Here is a 16,160-nt window from a genome sequence, read left to right on the forward strand (position 1 = left end):
AGTGCCCCTATATATATACATATGCAGGTGGTATTATTTGATTCACATTTTTAACTTGATGTAAATTTAAATTTGAGCCTAGCTACATCAGATGATTACCCACCTTGTCAAACCATTCACCACCACTCATCATGAAATCACCATACGGCTCATTATATTATGAGTTGATTTGAGAAGTTGATTAAAAGTAAATTTTTGATTTTTAATTTATTTTGGTCACATTATTTTTTATTTATAAAAAGATAAAAAAAAAAATAAAAATTAAAAAAATAATTTTTAACCAACTTCTCAAAACACCCCAATCACTCTCATTTCTCTCTCATGGAGTTTGTGGCTCTTTCTCTCTCTCATCTCAGTTCACCGTTCAGGCAAATTTGCAACTCTAGAATAAAAAAAATTACGTTTTGATCTTCGCAAAAAGTTGAATAAAAGTACACTTTTGATTTTTAATTTTTTTGGTCATATTATTTTTTATATATTTTTTTATAAAATGATAAAAAAAATAAAAAATAAAAAAAGTCAAAAAATAACGTTTAACCAACTTCTCAAAACACCCCTATCACCCTCATTTCTCTCTCATGGAGTCAGTGGCTCTTTCTCTCTCATCTCAGTTCACCACTCAGGCAAATTTGCAACTCTAGAATCATCATCATCAACAGCAGTAGCGCCCATATATCGGACCATTGGGACCACCGAACCACTGCGCAAGTTCACCCCTATGTCACGGCCTTAGACTTCGCAAGCCAACCGTGCGGCCTTAGATGCTTTTCAACCCTCTTGGTTGCACCTAAGTCAGCCTTACCCACTCAACCACACTAACACACACAAAGTTTAGGTGGAAGAATGCTTTCACTATACAAGTTAACTTTACAAGTATAGTCGTGTACAAAGCTTTACAAGGCTCTCACACTCACACTCACACTCACACTCACACTCACACTCACACTCACAAGTGCTTTACTCTTAGAGCTCTCTTGGATCTCCAGGTCTCTAGGTGCCTAGCAAATGAGACCCCTCACCCTTATATAGCCATCCCACTCCTCAATGGACGGCTAGGATCATTTTGATCCAAGGGCTACAAACTCTCATCTAGAACTCTCCATAGAACTATCTAGGACAACTACCCTTCCTACTACATTCTAGAACTTTCTATGCTAGTGTAGTACATGGTAGGCTTCTCCAGAATATTCTAGGATGTTCCAGACCCATCCAGACTCCTCTGGACACTCCAAGGTTCTTCCACATTCCGAAATCTTCTAGGCCACTCCAGACCCTTCCACCGCGTTCTAGAGCCTTCCAGTATACTCTAGCTCGTTCTCGCTCCTTCTGGAACCTTCCAGCGCATTTGGCACACCTCAAATGCTGCCCTTCGTGTCACATAATTTCTCGGGGTGTGACACCTAACAGTTCACTATAGCACTACTATCCAAATGGTGTTGAGGTGGTGATCCAAAAAATAAAGAATGAAGGTGGGGGGAGGCGCAGGAAAGGAGAAGTAGATGGAGAAGGAGAATGGGGAAAGGGGGGCTGGAGCTAGGGAGGAGATGATGAGAGTAAGGTGATGTTTGTTTTGAAGGAATGGGTCAAGGGATTCGAATATTAGTCTAGACTAATAGTCAATTGTTTGGTTTAATTTTTTTATTATTCTGGATTAATAGTCCTTTAGTTCCTCATGTGAGAGATTATTGTATCTTAGAAGGGTGTGATTATTTCCATAAAATTGGTATTCTATGGGACTAATATGTGAAATGTCTATTTTATCTACTATTAGTTAATAAACAATTAAAAAATAGTAAAATAGTCTTTTAAATATTTATAAATTATTTTTTTAGTGTTGTTAATTTAAAATTATATATTAAATAAAAAAATAAAAAATATAAATTATAAATTTAATTTAATTAAAAATAATAAATTAAAAATTATAGCCTTATAAACTAAATATTTTTAGTGTTGTTAAAAAATTAAATTTATATATTAAATTATATTGTTTTTTTAGTGTTGTTAATTTAAAATTATGTATTAAATAAAAAATATAGATTATAAATTACAATTTTAATTTAATTGAAAATAATAAATAATAAATTATGGCCTTATAAATTAAAATCTTTTAGTGTTGTTAAATTATAAATTAAAGATTACAAATTTCAAATTATATATTAAATAAAAATTATAAATTACAAGGGTAAAATAGTCTTTTAAACATTTATCCTTATCTAATTCGTCCAACCAAATATTGGATTCACTAAAAATAGTCCAATACAGACATTTAATCCCATGACTAAACAAATATAGGATACAAATCCAGTCCAACTAAATAGTCAGGGGATAATGTATCCTAAGACTAACAGTTAGATGGATTACAATCCCTCCTTATCTAGTCCGTCCAAATGAAACATAGTTTGGATCTTCGCGAAAAGTTGAATGGAAGTTGATTTTTTTGATTTTTTTTTATTCTTTGTTTTTTGTAAAAAATATGTAAAAGAATAGAGTGATGATGTGATTTAAAATAGGTTAAAAGTCAAGGCTAAGTTTTCAAATTGGCCCCTTCCGTGATTACAAAATCCGGGAGATGATTTAAATAATTATATTTTTTAATTTTGATAAAAAAATATAAAGATATAAAGGGATGATATAATTTAAAAAATTATAATTTTATTTATTTTTTTTTTCCGTCAAGGAAGTTAATTAATAGACGGCTAGAATTGTGTTTAATTTAACATTATAATATTTAAATTGATAAAATTAAAATTTTAAAATTTAATTTAATAAAATGGTCTTGAGATTTTTGATTAATTATTTTTAAAATAGATATCTAACATTGGATTCATTTAAAAATTTAATTATTTTAGTTGATTTTTTCACTATTTTAATTTACCAAAAACTATTATATTTAAGATGATAATTTTTTTAATTGATTTGATGGTTATAAAAAAAATAAAAAAATTATAATTTAAATATAATATTTTACTTTATTAATTATTTTAATTTAATTTATTTTTATTAACTATTTTAATTATTAAAAAAAAAAAAAAACCACCAACCCAATCATGATCACTTATCCAATTTTGTTCTTGAACGCAACCAGACATGTTTTTTTCCTGTGTATGAAATTCTACCACATATCTTTGAAATTCCTGTGTTTTCTCTCTCTTACCTGTTCTCCTCCCATCTCATCTCCTTATATCTGTCGCAGGAACCTTCTAGAATTGCCAGAAGATGCACGCACCCTTCGCTCAACGCTTCTCTCTCTAATCCCTTCTCCCTCCCTCCATTTCCTACCAGATCTGCTTCGATACCTTCATCTTGACGATTAGGTTTGATTTTTCTTCTCGATTCGTGCTATTTGTTGTCAATTTTGTTTAAATCTTCGATTTTTTATTTTTATTTTTATTTTTGGTGGGTTTGATTTTTTTTTTTTTTTGTGGTTTTGTTTAGGTGGACGGTGATGGTTCCACCTCCCGGAGAGCAGAACGGTGGAGAATCGACGGCCGGCGATGCACCGAGGTCTCTTCCGACGCCGTTTTTGACCAAAACGTACCAGCTTGTTGAAGACAATAGCATTGACGATGTGATCTCGTGGAATGAAGACGGATCCACCTTCATCGTCTGGAATCCCGCTGAGTTCGCTAGAGATTTGCTTCCCAAGTATTTCAAGCACAACAATTTCTCAAGTTTTGTTCGTCAACTCAACACCTACGTACGTGAGAGTCTCAATAATCACGATCTGATTAAATCCTCTGGTTCAGTTTTATATATTCGTAGTCGTATCTGATATTTGGCTTTTTTGTTTTGTTGTGGATTCTTAGGGATTTCGCAAGGCTGTACCTGATCGATGGGAATTCTCTAACGAATGCTTCCGTAGAGGTGAAAAACGACTTCTATGCGATATACAGCGTCGGAAAATAGCGACGGCTCCAGGGATGGGATCTCCTTCGAATTCAGGCGAAGAACAAGTCATCTCGTCGAATTCCTCACCAGCGAAAGCACCTACACTTCTACTATGTCGAGATCGAGAGACGAGCTCGGCCGAGCTTATAGACGAGAACGAGAGGCTAAGGAAGGAAAATATGCAACTCAACAGAGAGTTGAGTCAGATGAAGAATCTCTGTAACAATATTCATTCCTTGATGTCAAACTACGCGAATAACCGACCGGAAAGCGGTTCTCACTCGGTCAAACCGCTCCATCTGTTGCCGATGATCCGGTTCACCGGCGGCGTTAACAACCGGTCGAAACCGGAGGACGAAACGAGCCCGAGATTGTTTGGAGTCCCGATTGGTATGAAACGGTCGAGGAGGGAAGGTGAAAGTGAGGCGCATCATGAGCTGCCACTGCAACTGGGTTGGACGGAGCTGAAATCAGAGCCGTTGGATCATCGGGACGGCGGTGAAGATCAAGAGACCACTCCGTGGCTCAGACAGTGTCACCGGACAAATCAAAGGGTGTGTAATTGAAGAGTAGAATGAAGGAATGATCGATCATCATCAGCCCAGCAGAAAGGTGTAGTAGAAAAGTCTACACGGTGCGTGCGTCACGTGCTTCGGAAACCTTCTGTCGGAACCTATTTCAGGAACCTTTTTGTATTAAAGCCTTTTCTAAAAATGATTTTTCTTTTTTTCTTTGAATTTTGTAATTACACATGCTTCAATAGCTTAAGCTAAAGCATGGAGGCTTTTTATGCACAAGTAGCACTCGTTGGTTATTGATGGCAATTACATCTCAACTGTTATAGAAATTTCCGATTGGATAAATTTTTAATAATTCAAAACTTTAGATCTTATTTTTAAAATTTTTATCATTTAACCAGTTCCTTAAAGCTTAATTACAATACAAATTTACTCTAGAGATTGATATGACGTAGTTAAATTGTGATTTAAAGTACATCATGATATAATTGACTGAAATGTGCATTATTTATGTGGTGTCCACTCCTTTAGTGGGTGCCAGTAAACTCGTCTAATCTGCCTAATCAGATTGAATTTAGCCAATTTAATTGATTTTGAAAGTAGTGTGTTTTGATAGAGAGATATAGATGAAATACTTCATGGACACGGTTTGGGAAGCGGATTAATCATCTCGTGGACATGAGCTCGATTTGTCTGTTGATGATTTATCCGTAGATGAAGTTAAAAAAAAAAAAAAAAAAAATTACTAACAAATAACAATATAAAATAAAAATAATAAAATATTTATTTTTGTGAAATAAAAAGTAATAACTCAAAAATATGTGTAGTTTTATGACTTATTATAAACAAATAATATATATATATATATATATATTTAGATTACTAGTTGAGTGGGAAAAATGTGTGAAGCTTGGGCCGAGCTAGAACCAAATTTATGGTGAGTCAAATAATGGGCTGAGGTGAATGGGCTTCGCCACTGGGCCTTGTTAGCTCGGTCATGAATGACTGAGGTTAGCTCGGCTTGAGTATTCTGAACCGAGGTACAGGGAGCCGTGTTGTAGCAGGGTGGAATCGTGCTAAGTAAAGCGAGGTAGGACTGAGCTAAGGAAAGCTCGGTGAAATCTGCCGCTTCAGAGTGTGGCTATCTTACTTAGACAAGCAGTGAGTAAGGAGTTATCAGAATATGTATTATCCTTGGGAATGTAATTCCTAGGAGGACTCTACTAAGGAGAGTAGAGTCCTAATAGGATTGTGCAAACCATTTCACTTGGTTGGTAGTGAGTAGGGTCTGTGATTCCTAGGAGGACTCTTATAAGGGAAGTTGGAATCCTACTAGGATTGAGCCAGGTAGAATCTATAAAAGCTCATAGTAGGACCTATGTACAAGTATCTCAATTCTTACTCTAGAATACGCAGAGCTTATTGTCTATTGTCTATTGCCTAGTTGCTGACTTAGGCATCGGAGGGGTTTCCAACACACACCCGCCGGTTAGCTCACGTTTGTGTTTTCAGGGGGCAAAACGACGTTGTTTAGAGGAGTGCAAACTTGATCAACAGGATTATATGAGAAGATTATTTCGCGCTCGTACAATTGGCGCCGTCTGTGGGAATTGTAATCACAAAGAATGAACCTCTTGATTAAGTTTTCTTTCAATTGATTTCAATGGCGCACAATGAAGACTTGCCACACTCTGCCATTGATGGGCAAACCCCGGAAGGGGGCGGAAGGCACGAAGGCTTACCTTTTATCCCGCCCATAGCAGAGTTAGATCCCCAGTGACGGAACCCGCGAAGGGATACCCGTGAAAGATGGGGTTCCAGTCCTCATCCCTCCCAAAGCCCTGAAAGGCAGAGGCGAAAGTTAGATCCTCAAGTTCTAGAAGATCGGGTAAGGGAGCAAGACGAATTGACACAGAGGATGGCAATAGACATGGAGACTATGAAACGCCAGATAAAGGGCAAAGGAGCGGTGGAAAAAGAGGTAGGCAAGAGCAAGGATCACCCTCGCCACTGAGAAGATCGTGACAGACAAGTCACACCATCACAAGCTAAAAGTAGAAGCCTCAAGTCAGGCGATACACAATCGAGGACATCCAGGACTCGTTACTCCAAGTCTGAAAGAATGAAGACTGAAAGGTCTTACACAGAAGGAAGTAGCTATCGGCCCACACATTCACACCAAACGACATCTAGGCACACGAAGTTGCCTAGGTCGGCGGACTTACGGACAATGCTTGAAGAGAGGGCTCGAAGGAGAGAAGATACTCAGGCTTGCGACCTCCACAGAGTCTCCGCATTACAACGATTGGCTCCTAGAGCACATGGGAGTGTTGAGGTTGGGATGCCAGAGCCATGCCTTACCTTTGAACCAGTAGACAAAGCGTTAGTAAGGTTATAGAGTTCGCCGTTTGTTCCAGCGATAGAGAACGTACCATTACCCTCCGGCTTCTACCACCATAAATTCACTATTTATGAGGGAAAGTCGGACCCCTACATGCACTTGAGCCACTTTCGCCTGGTTATGGCGATGTATCGGCGAAACGAGGCTCTAATATGTATCCTATTTCCTTCCAGCCTGGGTGACCTGGGTCTAACATGGTTTGAAAGGTTGTCAAAAGGTAGCATAGTTTCATGGGCGCAACTAGCAGAGGCATTTGTGATCAGATTCAAAACAAACACCAAGACGTCTGTAGAGATTGACCAACTTCTCTCCATAGATATGGGCGAGAAGGAAACATTGGGGTCTTACAATAACCGGTATTGGGAGACTTTTAATCAGATTGGAGATTGCTCCACAAACCTAGCTATCGCACGGTACAAACAAGGTTTGCCGACTGGTAATAAGTTGAGAGATTCAATGACAATAACGCCACCCCTTATTATGGAAGCCCTGATGGAGAGAGTGCATCAACACATCCGGGTAGAGGAAGATGGGGCGCGCACCAAGAAAGAGTCTTGGCACAACAGCGATACCAGACAAAAAGCCTTTGGCAACAGTTAACACGGCTGACAAGTAGACCGAGGCGCAAAAGTTTTTGCCCGACCAGGGGGCAATTAAGAAGGTTGGCAGGAATAACCAACATTTTGTTCTTTTCAGCCGAGATCAGGATCTAGACTGAAGAGGGTTGGTCGGAATAACCAACATTTTGTTCTCTTCAGCCGAGATCAGGATCTAGGCTGAAGAGGGTTGGCAGGAATAACCAACATTTTGTTCTCTTCAGTTGAGATCAGGATCTATGCTGAAGAGGGTTGGCCAGAATAACTAACATTTTGTTCTCTTCAGCCGAGATCAGGATCTAGGCTGAAAGAGGGTTGGCAAGAATAACCAACATTTTGTTCTTTTCAGCCGAGATCAGGATCTAGATTGAAGAGGGTTGGCCGGAATAACCAACATTTTGTTCTTTTCAGCCGAGATCAGGATCTAGGCTGAAGAGGGTTGGCCGGAATAACCAATATTTTGTTCTCTTCAACCGAGATCAAGATCTAGGCTGAAGAGGGTTGGCAGGAATAACCAACAATTTCTCTTTCTCTAGCCGAGATAAGGATCTAGGCTCAGCAAGGTTGGCAGGAATAACCAACAATTTCTTTTTCTCTAGCCAAGATAAGGATCTAGGCTCAGGAAGGTTGGCGGCTTTGACCAACAAATTTTTCATTCTTCAGCCGAGATAAGGATCACGGCTCAAGTAGGTTGGTAGGATCAGGTAAGGCCAAGCTAATTAATTCAGCCAGACGTGCAGTTGGAATGATGCAAAACATTGAAAAAGAAACACGGTAACCGAGCAAAGAGATCAAAAATTTTCATCAATTGGGCGATGATTACAAAAGGTGAGACATATAGCCCGATTACACAGAAAGAATGCATTCTTGTGCGATAGCGAACTTGAAGGTTTTAAATGTTGAAGACAAAACGGCGGGCCCCTTTTCAAAAAAATTTGGGCAAAGTGAAATGGCTGGCAAAGTACAATAGGGCAATCGACGTGTCCTAGGAAGGACGTGATGTCAGACTTTTTGGGGGTGATCAGTGCAATTTTAGGATGCCGAACAAGCTTTAGTTCGGCTGGAATCATAGTTTTATCTCGGCTGGAATCATTGTTTCAATGCGGTTGGACTTCGGTAGCTCGGCTGAAAGTCAATAATCCCAAACATGCTTCGCAGATGGAATTAAGGGGCAATTGAGAGGGTAATTTGTATAGCCAAATTGGACCGAGTTAGGAAGCATTGTTTCTGAATATTGGGTCGCATTGTGAGCCAAGTTACGAGCTCTGGATAGCTCGGTGTGGGAAATGGTTAATAGGCCGGTCGGTGAGCTCTAGTTGCGGTCTGTGGGCGAGCCGACGTGCTATGTCGGCCACGTATAAGCAGCCGAAGTGTTATGTCGGCCATATATAGGAAGCTAAGCTAGAGGTAGCCCGGCGAGAGGATTCAAAGCGATAAGTGATCATGCAGACTGGTAGGTGGTGATTGTTGGAGCTTGAACTACATAACTTGGAGTCCGTGGTGTTTTATTTCTAAAAGGCCGAGCTGTGTGTAGCTCGGTAAAACACGGTGCGGTTCAGAGCAGGTTATCTCGGTTGGGCATCAGCAGCCGAACAGAGTGTGTTGTGAAAAAACATATGAATACTATGTTACATGTTGCTAGACTATACAAACAAAAAGAAAAAGGGATTGAGCTACTTACAGTTTGAAGATAAGAGGACTTAGATCAAAACTGCAAGGATGGTGAGGAGAACGCAAGCTTTGCAGGTGCTATGGTTGCGAAAATGGAGACTCAAAGGGCAGGAGAGAGAAGATAAATAGTAGAGTGATTAATTCAAAAACTAGGGTTTTCGTATAGAGCATAGAATGGGCGGGACTGTTCAAAAATTATGGAGTACGAAGACAGTTGTGACAGCTATATTGGGCCAATGGGAGCCTGCCATGTGTCCAAGAGAATGGAAAACGATTCAGGCGAGCAGAGCACTCGAAAAGATGTTTATGACCAGATTCACCGGTAGCCCTGTAGAAGGTGAGCTCAGTTGGTTTGAATGTTTCTAGCATGGCGGGAGAAGAATAATCCCAAATCATGCGCTGCAGATGGAATTAAGGGGCAATTGAGAGGGACAAATATGTGAAGCTTGGGCCGAGCTGGAACCAGATTTATGGTGAGTCAAATAATGGGCCGAGGTGAATGGGCTTCGCCACTGGGCCTTGTTAGCCCGGTCATGAATGACTGAGGTTAGCTCGACTTGAGTATTCTAAACCGAGGTATAGGGAGCCGTGTTGTAGCAGGGTGGAATCGTGCTAAGTAAAGCGAGGTAGGATCGAACTAAGGAAAGCTCGGTGAAATCTGCCGCTTCAGGATGTGTTAGCCCGGTCGTTTTGTCATACTACCGAGGTAAGACCATTTCACTTGGTTAAAGCAGTGAGAAGGGTGTTAAGGAATAAGCATTATCTCTTATAGGTGTAATTCCTAGGAGGACTCTACATTGAGGAGTAAGAGTCCGACTAGGATTGTGCCAAGCGAAATCTATAAAAGCTCATAGCATGACCTATGTATAGGTATCACAATTTTGATTCTCAAATACACAGAGCTTTTGTCTATTTGTCTATTTTGCTGACTTAGACATCGGAGAGGTATCCGGCACGCACCCGCCGGCTAGCTCACGTTTGTGTTTTCAGGGAGTAAAGCGACGACGTTTGGAGGAGCGCAGACTTTATCAATGAGGTTATACGAGAACATTATTTCATGCTCGTACACTAGTTATTGGAGATTATGATAAGTTATGAATTGTAATTTAAAAAAATGTTTAAAATTTGTAAAGTCTAAACTACCAAATTGATCGCATTCAGCCGCCAATCTGAACGGCCCGTTCAATTCGCATCTGCCAAATCGGTGGACGGATGCGAATAAATTTTTTTTCATCCGCTTAATTTTGAATGGATGGCAGATGGGATGTTACCCGATCCACAATTACCCCAACTTGCTAAAGAATAACCTTTGGTTATGTATATGCAATTCAAATAAGAATAAAAATAAATAATAAAAAAATTAATATTATAATATATAAGAAGCTTAAATGGTAAGTTGTCACTTGACCAAGTCTAATATATATATATATAGATAGATAGATGATATTCGATAATGTGTCGTGTTAAATTATTTGAGAATAAATTATTTTATATAAAGGTTTGTGATTTACCGGTCTTTCACAATTTCTGATTTTATGTGTTTTGCATCCAACACGCAGTACCACAAAGTTTATCTCCATAATTCAAAAAGGATCTTTCAAGTAAATTATTTTTAAAGAAAATAAGAATAATTGAATAGCGGTAAGTGCATAATTAAATTATAAGGAGATTAATTAATAAATCTTAAACTGAGTGTTAAAGTGGAAAAAATACATTATAGCCTTTTTAAAACCTTTCTTTGCGGTAGAACATGTCACATGTCACATCAACACTCTCCCTAAAATAGAATTGCCTTATGAGGCAAAGGTACAATCGTCAAGCAAAAATTACCAAACATACGAAACATAATCTCATGATTATATTGTCAATACTAGCAGGACTTATCAGAGCAATAGAAAAACACATGGGATTGATTGGAGTAATGTTCCTTAGAGGGACTTTTTGATAATTTTCCATAAATTGTGTTTGTTATAAAAATAAATAGGGTTAATTACCCAAAAATCCTATTTGTAAGGTTGGTTTTTCCATTAAGTCGTGCTTAATTGTTTTTAACCTATGAAGTCGTATTTTCAAAATATTTATGTATATATAACCGTTTTATTCTTATTAAAAGGCGAAAGGAATTGAAAAGTGTCAATTCATTGAATACTAGCAAAAACTTATTAGGTGTTCCAAGTATACCACATGGCAATCTTATCCATCGATCACCAAATATTATGCTTAATGCCCCAATACAAAATTATGGATAGTAACCACCAGACCATGCCCCAAAAGAACTAGATAATTTCTCCTAATTCAAGTGGACACTGCTACTGTGGCATTTCTTTTGTTTCGTTATTTCAAAACTTAAAAAATTAAAAAAAAAATTATTATACACATTTATTTTTAATAAAAAATATATATATTTTTGGAGTCTACACAATGAGATTTATCAAATATGACCAATATTGAATATAAAATTTTATAAACATAAAATATTATTTTTTTAGCTATACAAAACTAATAATTTCTCAGTTTGAGAGACTATCCAGTAAAATTGAGAAATTTCTTAATTTTTTTAGTATTAAAATTGATAATATTATTAATTTTTTCAATTTAAAAAATGATAATATTTTCAGTTTTAAAACTTGAAAAAACTGAGAAACTTCCTCAATTTTGCACAAAAAAAAGTTTGATTTGAAGTGAAAACTGAAACTTTCCATAGTTAGAGTTTGTGATAAAGCCCAGGAATGAGAATGAAGCTCCATTGTTATCCTTTTCCTTTTATATATCATGAGCACATGGAGCGCATGTTTGTTCTCTTCGATGATTCATCTATTTCCTTTAATCCCCAAATTAGATTGTCGATGGCCTCTGTAGACATCCCATTTTGACCATCTTTAAGACTTGGGCGCTTCAATCCGAACACTCGATGATGAAAGTAACATTATGCAAATTGTCGAATCTTTAGCAAAAGAATTCGATTTCGAGCTTCAAACCCAAGCCTTCCATCCCATTTGGACCAAAACCCTATTTTTAGCCTGATCACTCAGTGAGTAGTGGGGCCAAAATAATTGGCTGGCCTGCTAATTAATGAGCAAGTCATACAATTAATTGCCTGACCATGTTTACCGAGAGCAAATATTTTATAGTAGCCAACTGTCCCCATGTGCATGTTTTGAACCAGCTGTCTCTTTTGTAGATGTTCACATTGAAAAGTAGTGGAAACTTTATAAAAAAAACCACATTCCCTTATGGTTTAAGGTTAGAACATTTTTCCTAAAGGCTTAGGCAAATACCAAAAGCTCTCCTCCACCCTCTTGATATAGATACACTTGTAGACATCCCATTTTTGACCGTCCTCAAGACTTGGATATGCTTGCAGGTACATCTAGGGACTAGTTCGATTGCTCGTCGAGTACTCAAATTTCGCGGTGGAACGTTACAGGTTTGAGCTTCCCAAACCCTATATCATTTCTGCCATTTTTTTGGACCATGTGTTCGTCCTTTCAGTATGCTTATTGTAGTGCACTGCCGGCCACTTTTTGGCACTGCCGGCCATGCATTTATCCCTGTCTGCCATTGATGAAGCCTGCCAACCATCAATGAGGCACTGCCGGCCACCACTGATGGCCGGCAGAACACCTTGTCTCAGCAGATTTCACGCCAGATCTTTTGAGCCAGTTGGTTTTCAAGCTGGTTTAACAAGCTTTGCATTGCATGCCTCTACATAAGGGGAGGCTCCTCTCCCTTTACAGAGGTTCCACAATTTTAGAGACAATATATATATCTCTCTCTCTATATTTCTCTCTCTCTCTCTCTCTCTCTCTATATATATATATATATTGAGCTAGTTTGTGCCTTAAAGTGTATTTTTTCTTCACTTTTGCACTACAACACCTAGCAACACATCACCATCTTTGAGCTAAGGTTCTTGGGAGTGCTATTTGAGCTCTGAAAGTTGGTTTTTGCCTCAGAAGCTGCTAGTTTCGAAGTTGTGCTTCAAGGGTGAGTATATTCCCCTTCTAAGCCTTTGTTTGTATACCATATTGGCCATCCTTGCATATTATTTTAGGCCTTTCTTTCAACTGAAAAAAGTTTTGTATTTAAGTGCTTATGATGATTGTTTAAGGCCTCTTTGGTGTTAAGGGTGTTCTGCTCTCTTGTATACCTTGTTTGGCCTTGTTTTGAGCCATCTCTTAAGGCCCTTGAGGCAATCTTTATTTGGCCTTTTAACCACTAAAATCCAGTGAATTTTTAGTGGTAGAAATGTGGTTTTGAGGCCTCAAATGAGAGCGGGTGGTCCCCTCTCTTCTTGTCTTGTTTGTTGGTGTTATTGGCCTATCGAATGAGCATGTATTTCTATCCTCTTGAAGCTTAGTGTGAGCATGTTTTTGTGAGTTTTTAGGTCTAGTATAACTCCGTTCATGGCTAGTTTGGTCATCTCATGTTTGTTTCTTACACTTGTAGTGTAAACCTTGCTCACAAGCCTAGTATACTTGGTGTTTTGGCCCATTATTCTAGCATGTTTTGGCTCCATTCCAGCAAGTTTTCACTCATGTTTTAACTCTGTTTTGAGGCTTCTTGGTCGAATGATGCTTGTTATGCATGCTTGTAGTGTAATAGCTTTGACTAGCCTTGAGTTTTGAGGTATCTTGCATGCTTGACTTGAGGTATTTACATGTTTTGGCATCATTTGGAATGATATTTTAGAGCATATAGTGTTGTTACACTTTCATATTTTTCACTCTGTAAGTGCTCTTGAGAGTTGTACCTTTATGCCTTGTTGGTGAGTCATTGCATGAGCCTCATTTTCTTGCCTTTCAAGCCATCATCTCAGTCCATTTTGGCTACTGTTTTGGCCTGCATAAGGTCTGTTTGGGGCTGATTGGCCATTTGAGCATTGTCTTGTATGCCTCTAGTGTAATACACTTCACTAGCTTCGATGCTTAAGCCTCGCAACATGCATCACATGGGTTGTTTGCATGCTTTTAAGTCATTTAGCATGACATTTCAGTGCTGGAACATATGCCATTGTACTCCATGTTTCACTCTTTCGATGCCTTTGGAGAGTTGTGTCTTGTGCCTTAATCTTGCATTAACATGTATGCATGCTTGGCTAGTCCTTTGAGTCTCCATTTTAGCATGTTTTGCCACTGTTTTGGGTATGATGCAACTTTGTTTTGAGCTGGTTTGAATGTTTGAGCATTGTGATGCATGCTTATAGTGTTATCCTCTTCATTGGCCTTGGTGTTCTTGGCCCCTTAACGTGTTGTGCATGAATGCTTGCATGATAGAGCCTTGTATGCCATCTTAACATGTCAAGATTAGCATGAGAGTTTTTCATGTTATGTTGTTTGTGTGCATTGCATTGTGTTCAACACGGTGCTGTGTTTGAACACAAGGTGGATTAGCTCATTTCATACTTGAAGTGATGAAATGAGCCAATCTCCCTTGGTCTCCATTACCTTTGATTTCTCATGATAAAGAGATGGTCTTGGTGCCTTGTTTGTCATGCATTTATTGAATTTTCACATGTTAGATCTTTGGCCATCATGCATTAAGATGCGTGATCGATGGTCTTGGATCCAATGATGCCCATTCCATTGATGTTTTGAAGTGATATGGAGTGGCATAGTGCGCACACACCCTTGGGAGACCCTCCATTTTCTCTATTTTGTGCTCTGTTGCAGCTTGGTGTCACAGCACACCAGTGGCCGGCACCCTCTTATTGTTGGCTGGAAGATCTTCATTTATGGCTAACAGTGTACACTCTTGGTCGGCAAGGGGGTTGGCAGCCACCTCTCATAGCCAACAGGCCATTAGTGCACTCCTCAGTACTGTTTTGGTGAGATTCAGCAGCTAGTTCTCAAGGACACTCTGCAGACAGAGCCTCTAAAGAGCATTTGGAGAGCTTTTCGGGACGGAAATCGAGAGCATGCATCCTTCCTTGTTCAAAGCAGAGCTGAGGTAGCCTGATTTAGTGCTTTACGTGTTAATTAGCATTCGGTGTTGTAATTTAATTAATTCGTTTGATTAGTTAAAGTTTTGTAATAATTAGTTATAGCTAGTTATTCAATTTGGTTGTGTAATAATTAGTCTAATTAGATTATTAGATTAGTTGATTAGCTTAGCATAGCTAGCTTAGCGTATTCATTTGGACCCTCCATCGAGAGGGCGAATTTTGTAATAAGTGTGCGTGAGTGTGTGAATGTTTTCCAACCCTACGTCTTTCTCGCTTTTACTTATCTGCTTTTGATGGTTAGTTTATGGCATATTTCAATTAGCATACCTTATGCTTGCATGTGTGTATCATTCATTTATCTTGCATGCACTGGGCTCGGCGCATCATACAAATTGCATTGTATATCAATTCCAATTTGAATACATGTTATCTAGTTGCATTCACATGACATCTTAGAATAGCCGAGCCCATCTTAGTTGCATTTTGCATGTGCTGCATTAGGCATTGTTGACATAGCTTGGATCATGCATTGATTACTAACTAGCTTCTTTTTTGGCTCGGAGTGCACTGTAAGTGTTTATGCTTTAGCATCCTTGCATGTATATAAGTGACTGCCATGATAACATGCTTGCCATGAGACTAACTGCTTAAGTGATTAACTGCATGAATGCCTGTGGGTGAAGGCTCGATTGCCTGAATTGGAACAACTCGATGATTGTGAGTTTTAAGCCCACTTTGCGGAGTGGCAAAATCATGTTTTTCTAAGCCCACTTGAGGGTGGCAAATCCGCGACTTAGCCTACTTGCGAGTAGCATTTTCAAACCATTTTCCAAAAAAACAAACATGAGTTGTTTTGTTCCAATTTGCGTGATTGAGTCTATACTTGTATGCTGTGCACATCACATAGTAAGATTAGATTAATAACCAGAATAAGAACACATGTGTTTTCAAAAACAACATATCATGTTAGTAGAGGCCGATCCTTTGATCGGGTGAGTGGGGGTACTCATTGCATGACCTTTCTCTCTCGTATCCAAGTTCTCGAGCCGAGGCAACTTTGGTGATGACGGACACGTGGCCTTAGGCCCAAGTCAGGGATTCTTAAATTTCCCAAAACAAAACATTTAGGTGGCGACTCTGAA

General features: G+C 38.7%; 1 protein-coding gene across 1 annotated transcript; it reads left to right on the forward strand.

Annotated features, from left to right (window-relative positions):
• Positions 1–3,043: 3,043 nt before the first annotated feature.
• Positions 3,044–4,712, forward strand: HSFB2A (heat shock transcription factor B2A). Its single transcript, XM_028252419.2, has 3 exons — positions 3,044–3,314; positions 3,436–3,697; positions 3,807–4,712. Exons 2-3 carry the CDS (start codon positions 3,446–3,448, stop codon positions 4,452–4,454), a joined length of 900 nt encoding a protein of 299 aa, XP_028108220.2. The 5' UTR covers positions 3,044–3,314; positions 3,436–3,445; the 3' UTR covers positions 4,455–4,712.
• Positions 4,713–16,160: the final 11,448 nt, after the last annotated feature.

The sequence above is a fragment of the Camellia sinensis genome, chromosome 1, assembly GCF_055761805.1.
Source record: "Camellia sinensis isolate YWXY chromosome 1, ASM5576180v1, whole genome shotgun sequence".
Taxonomy (NCBI): Eukaryota; Viridiplantae; Streptophyta; class Magnoliopsida; order Ericales; family Theaceae; genus Camellia; species Camellia sinensis.

Bases quoted from the DNA above. Each gene is read 5' to 3' on its own strand.
- HSFB2A (XM_028252419.2), top strand. From the start codon at position 3,446: ATGGTTCCACCTCCCGGAGAGCAGAACGGTGGAGAATCGACGGCCGGC. The intron at 3,698-3,806 runs GTACGTGAGAGT...GTGGATTCTTAG, and splicing joins TTCGTCAACTCAACACCTAC to GGATTTCGCAAGGCTGTACC.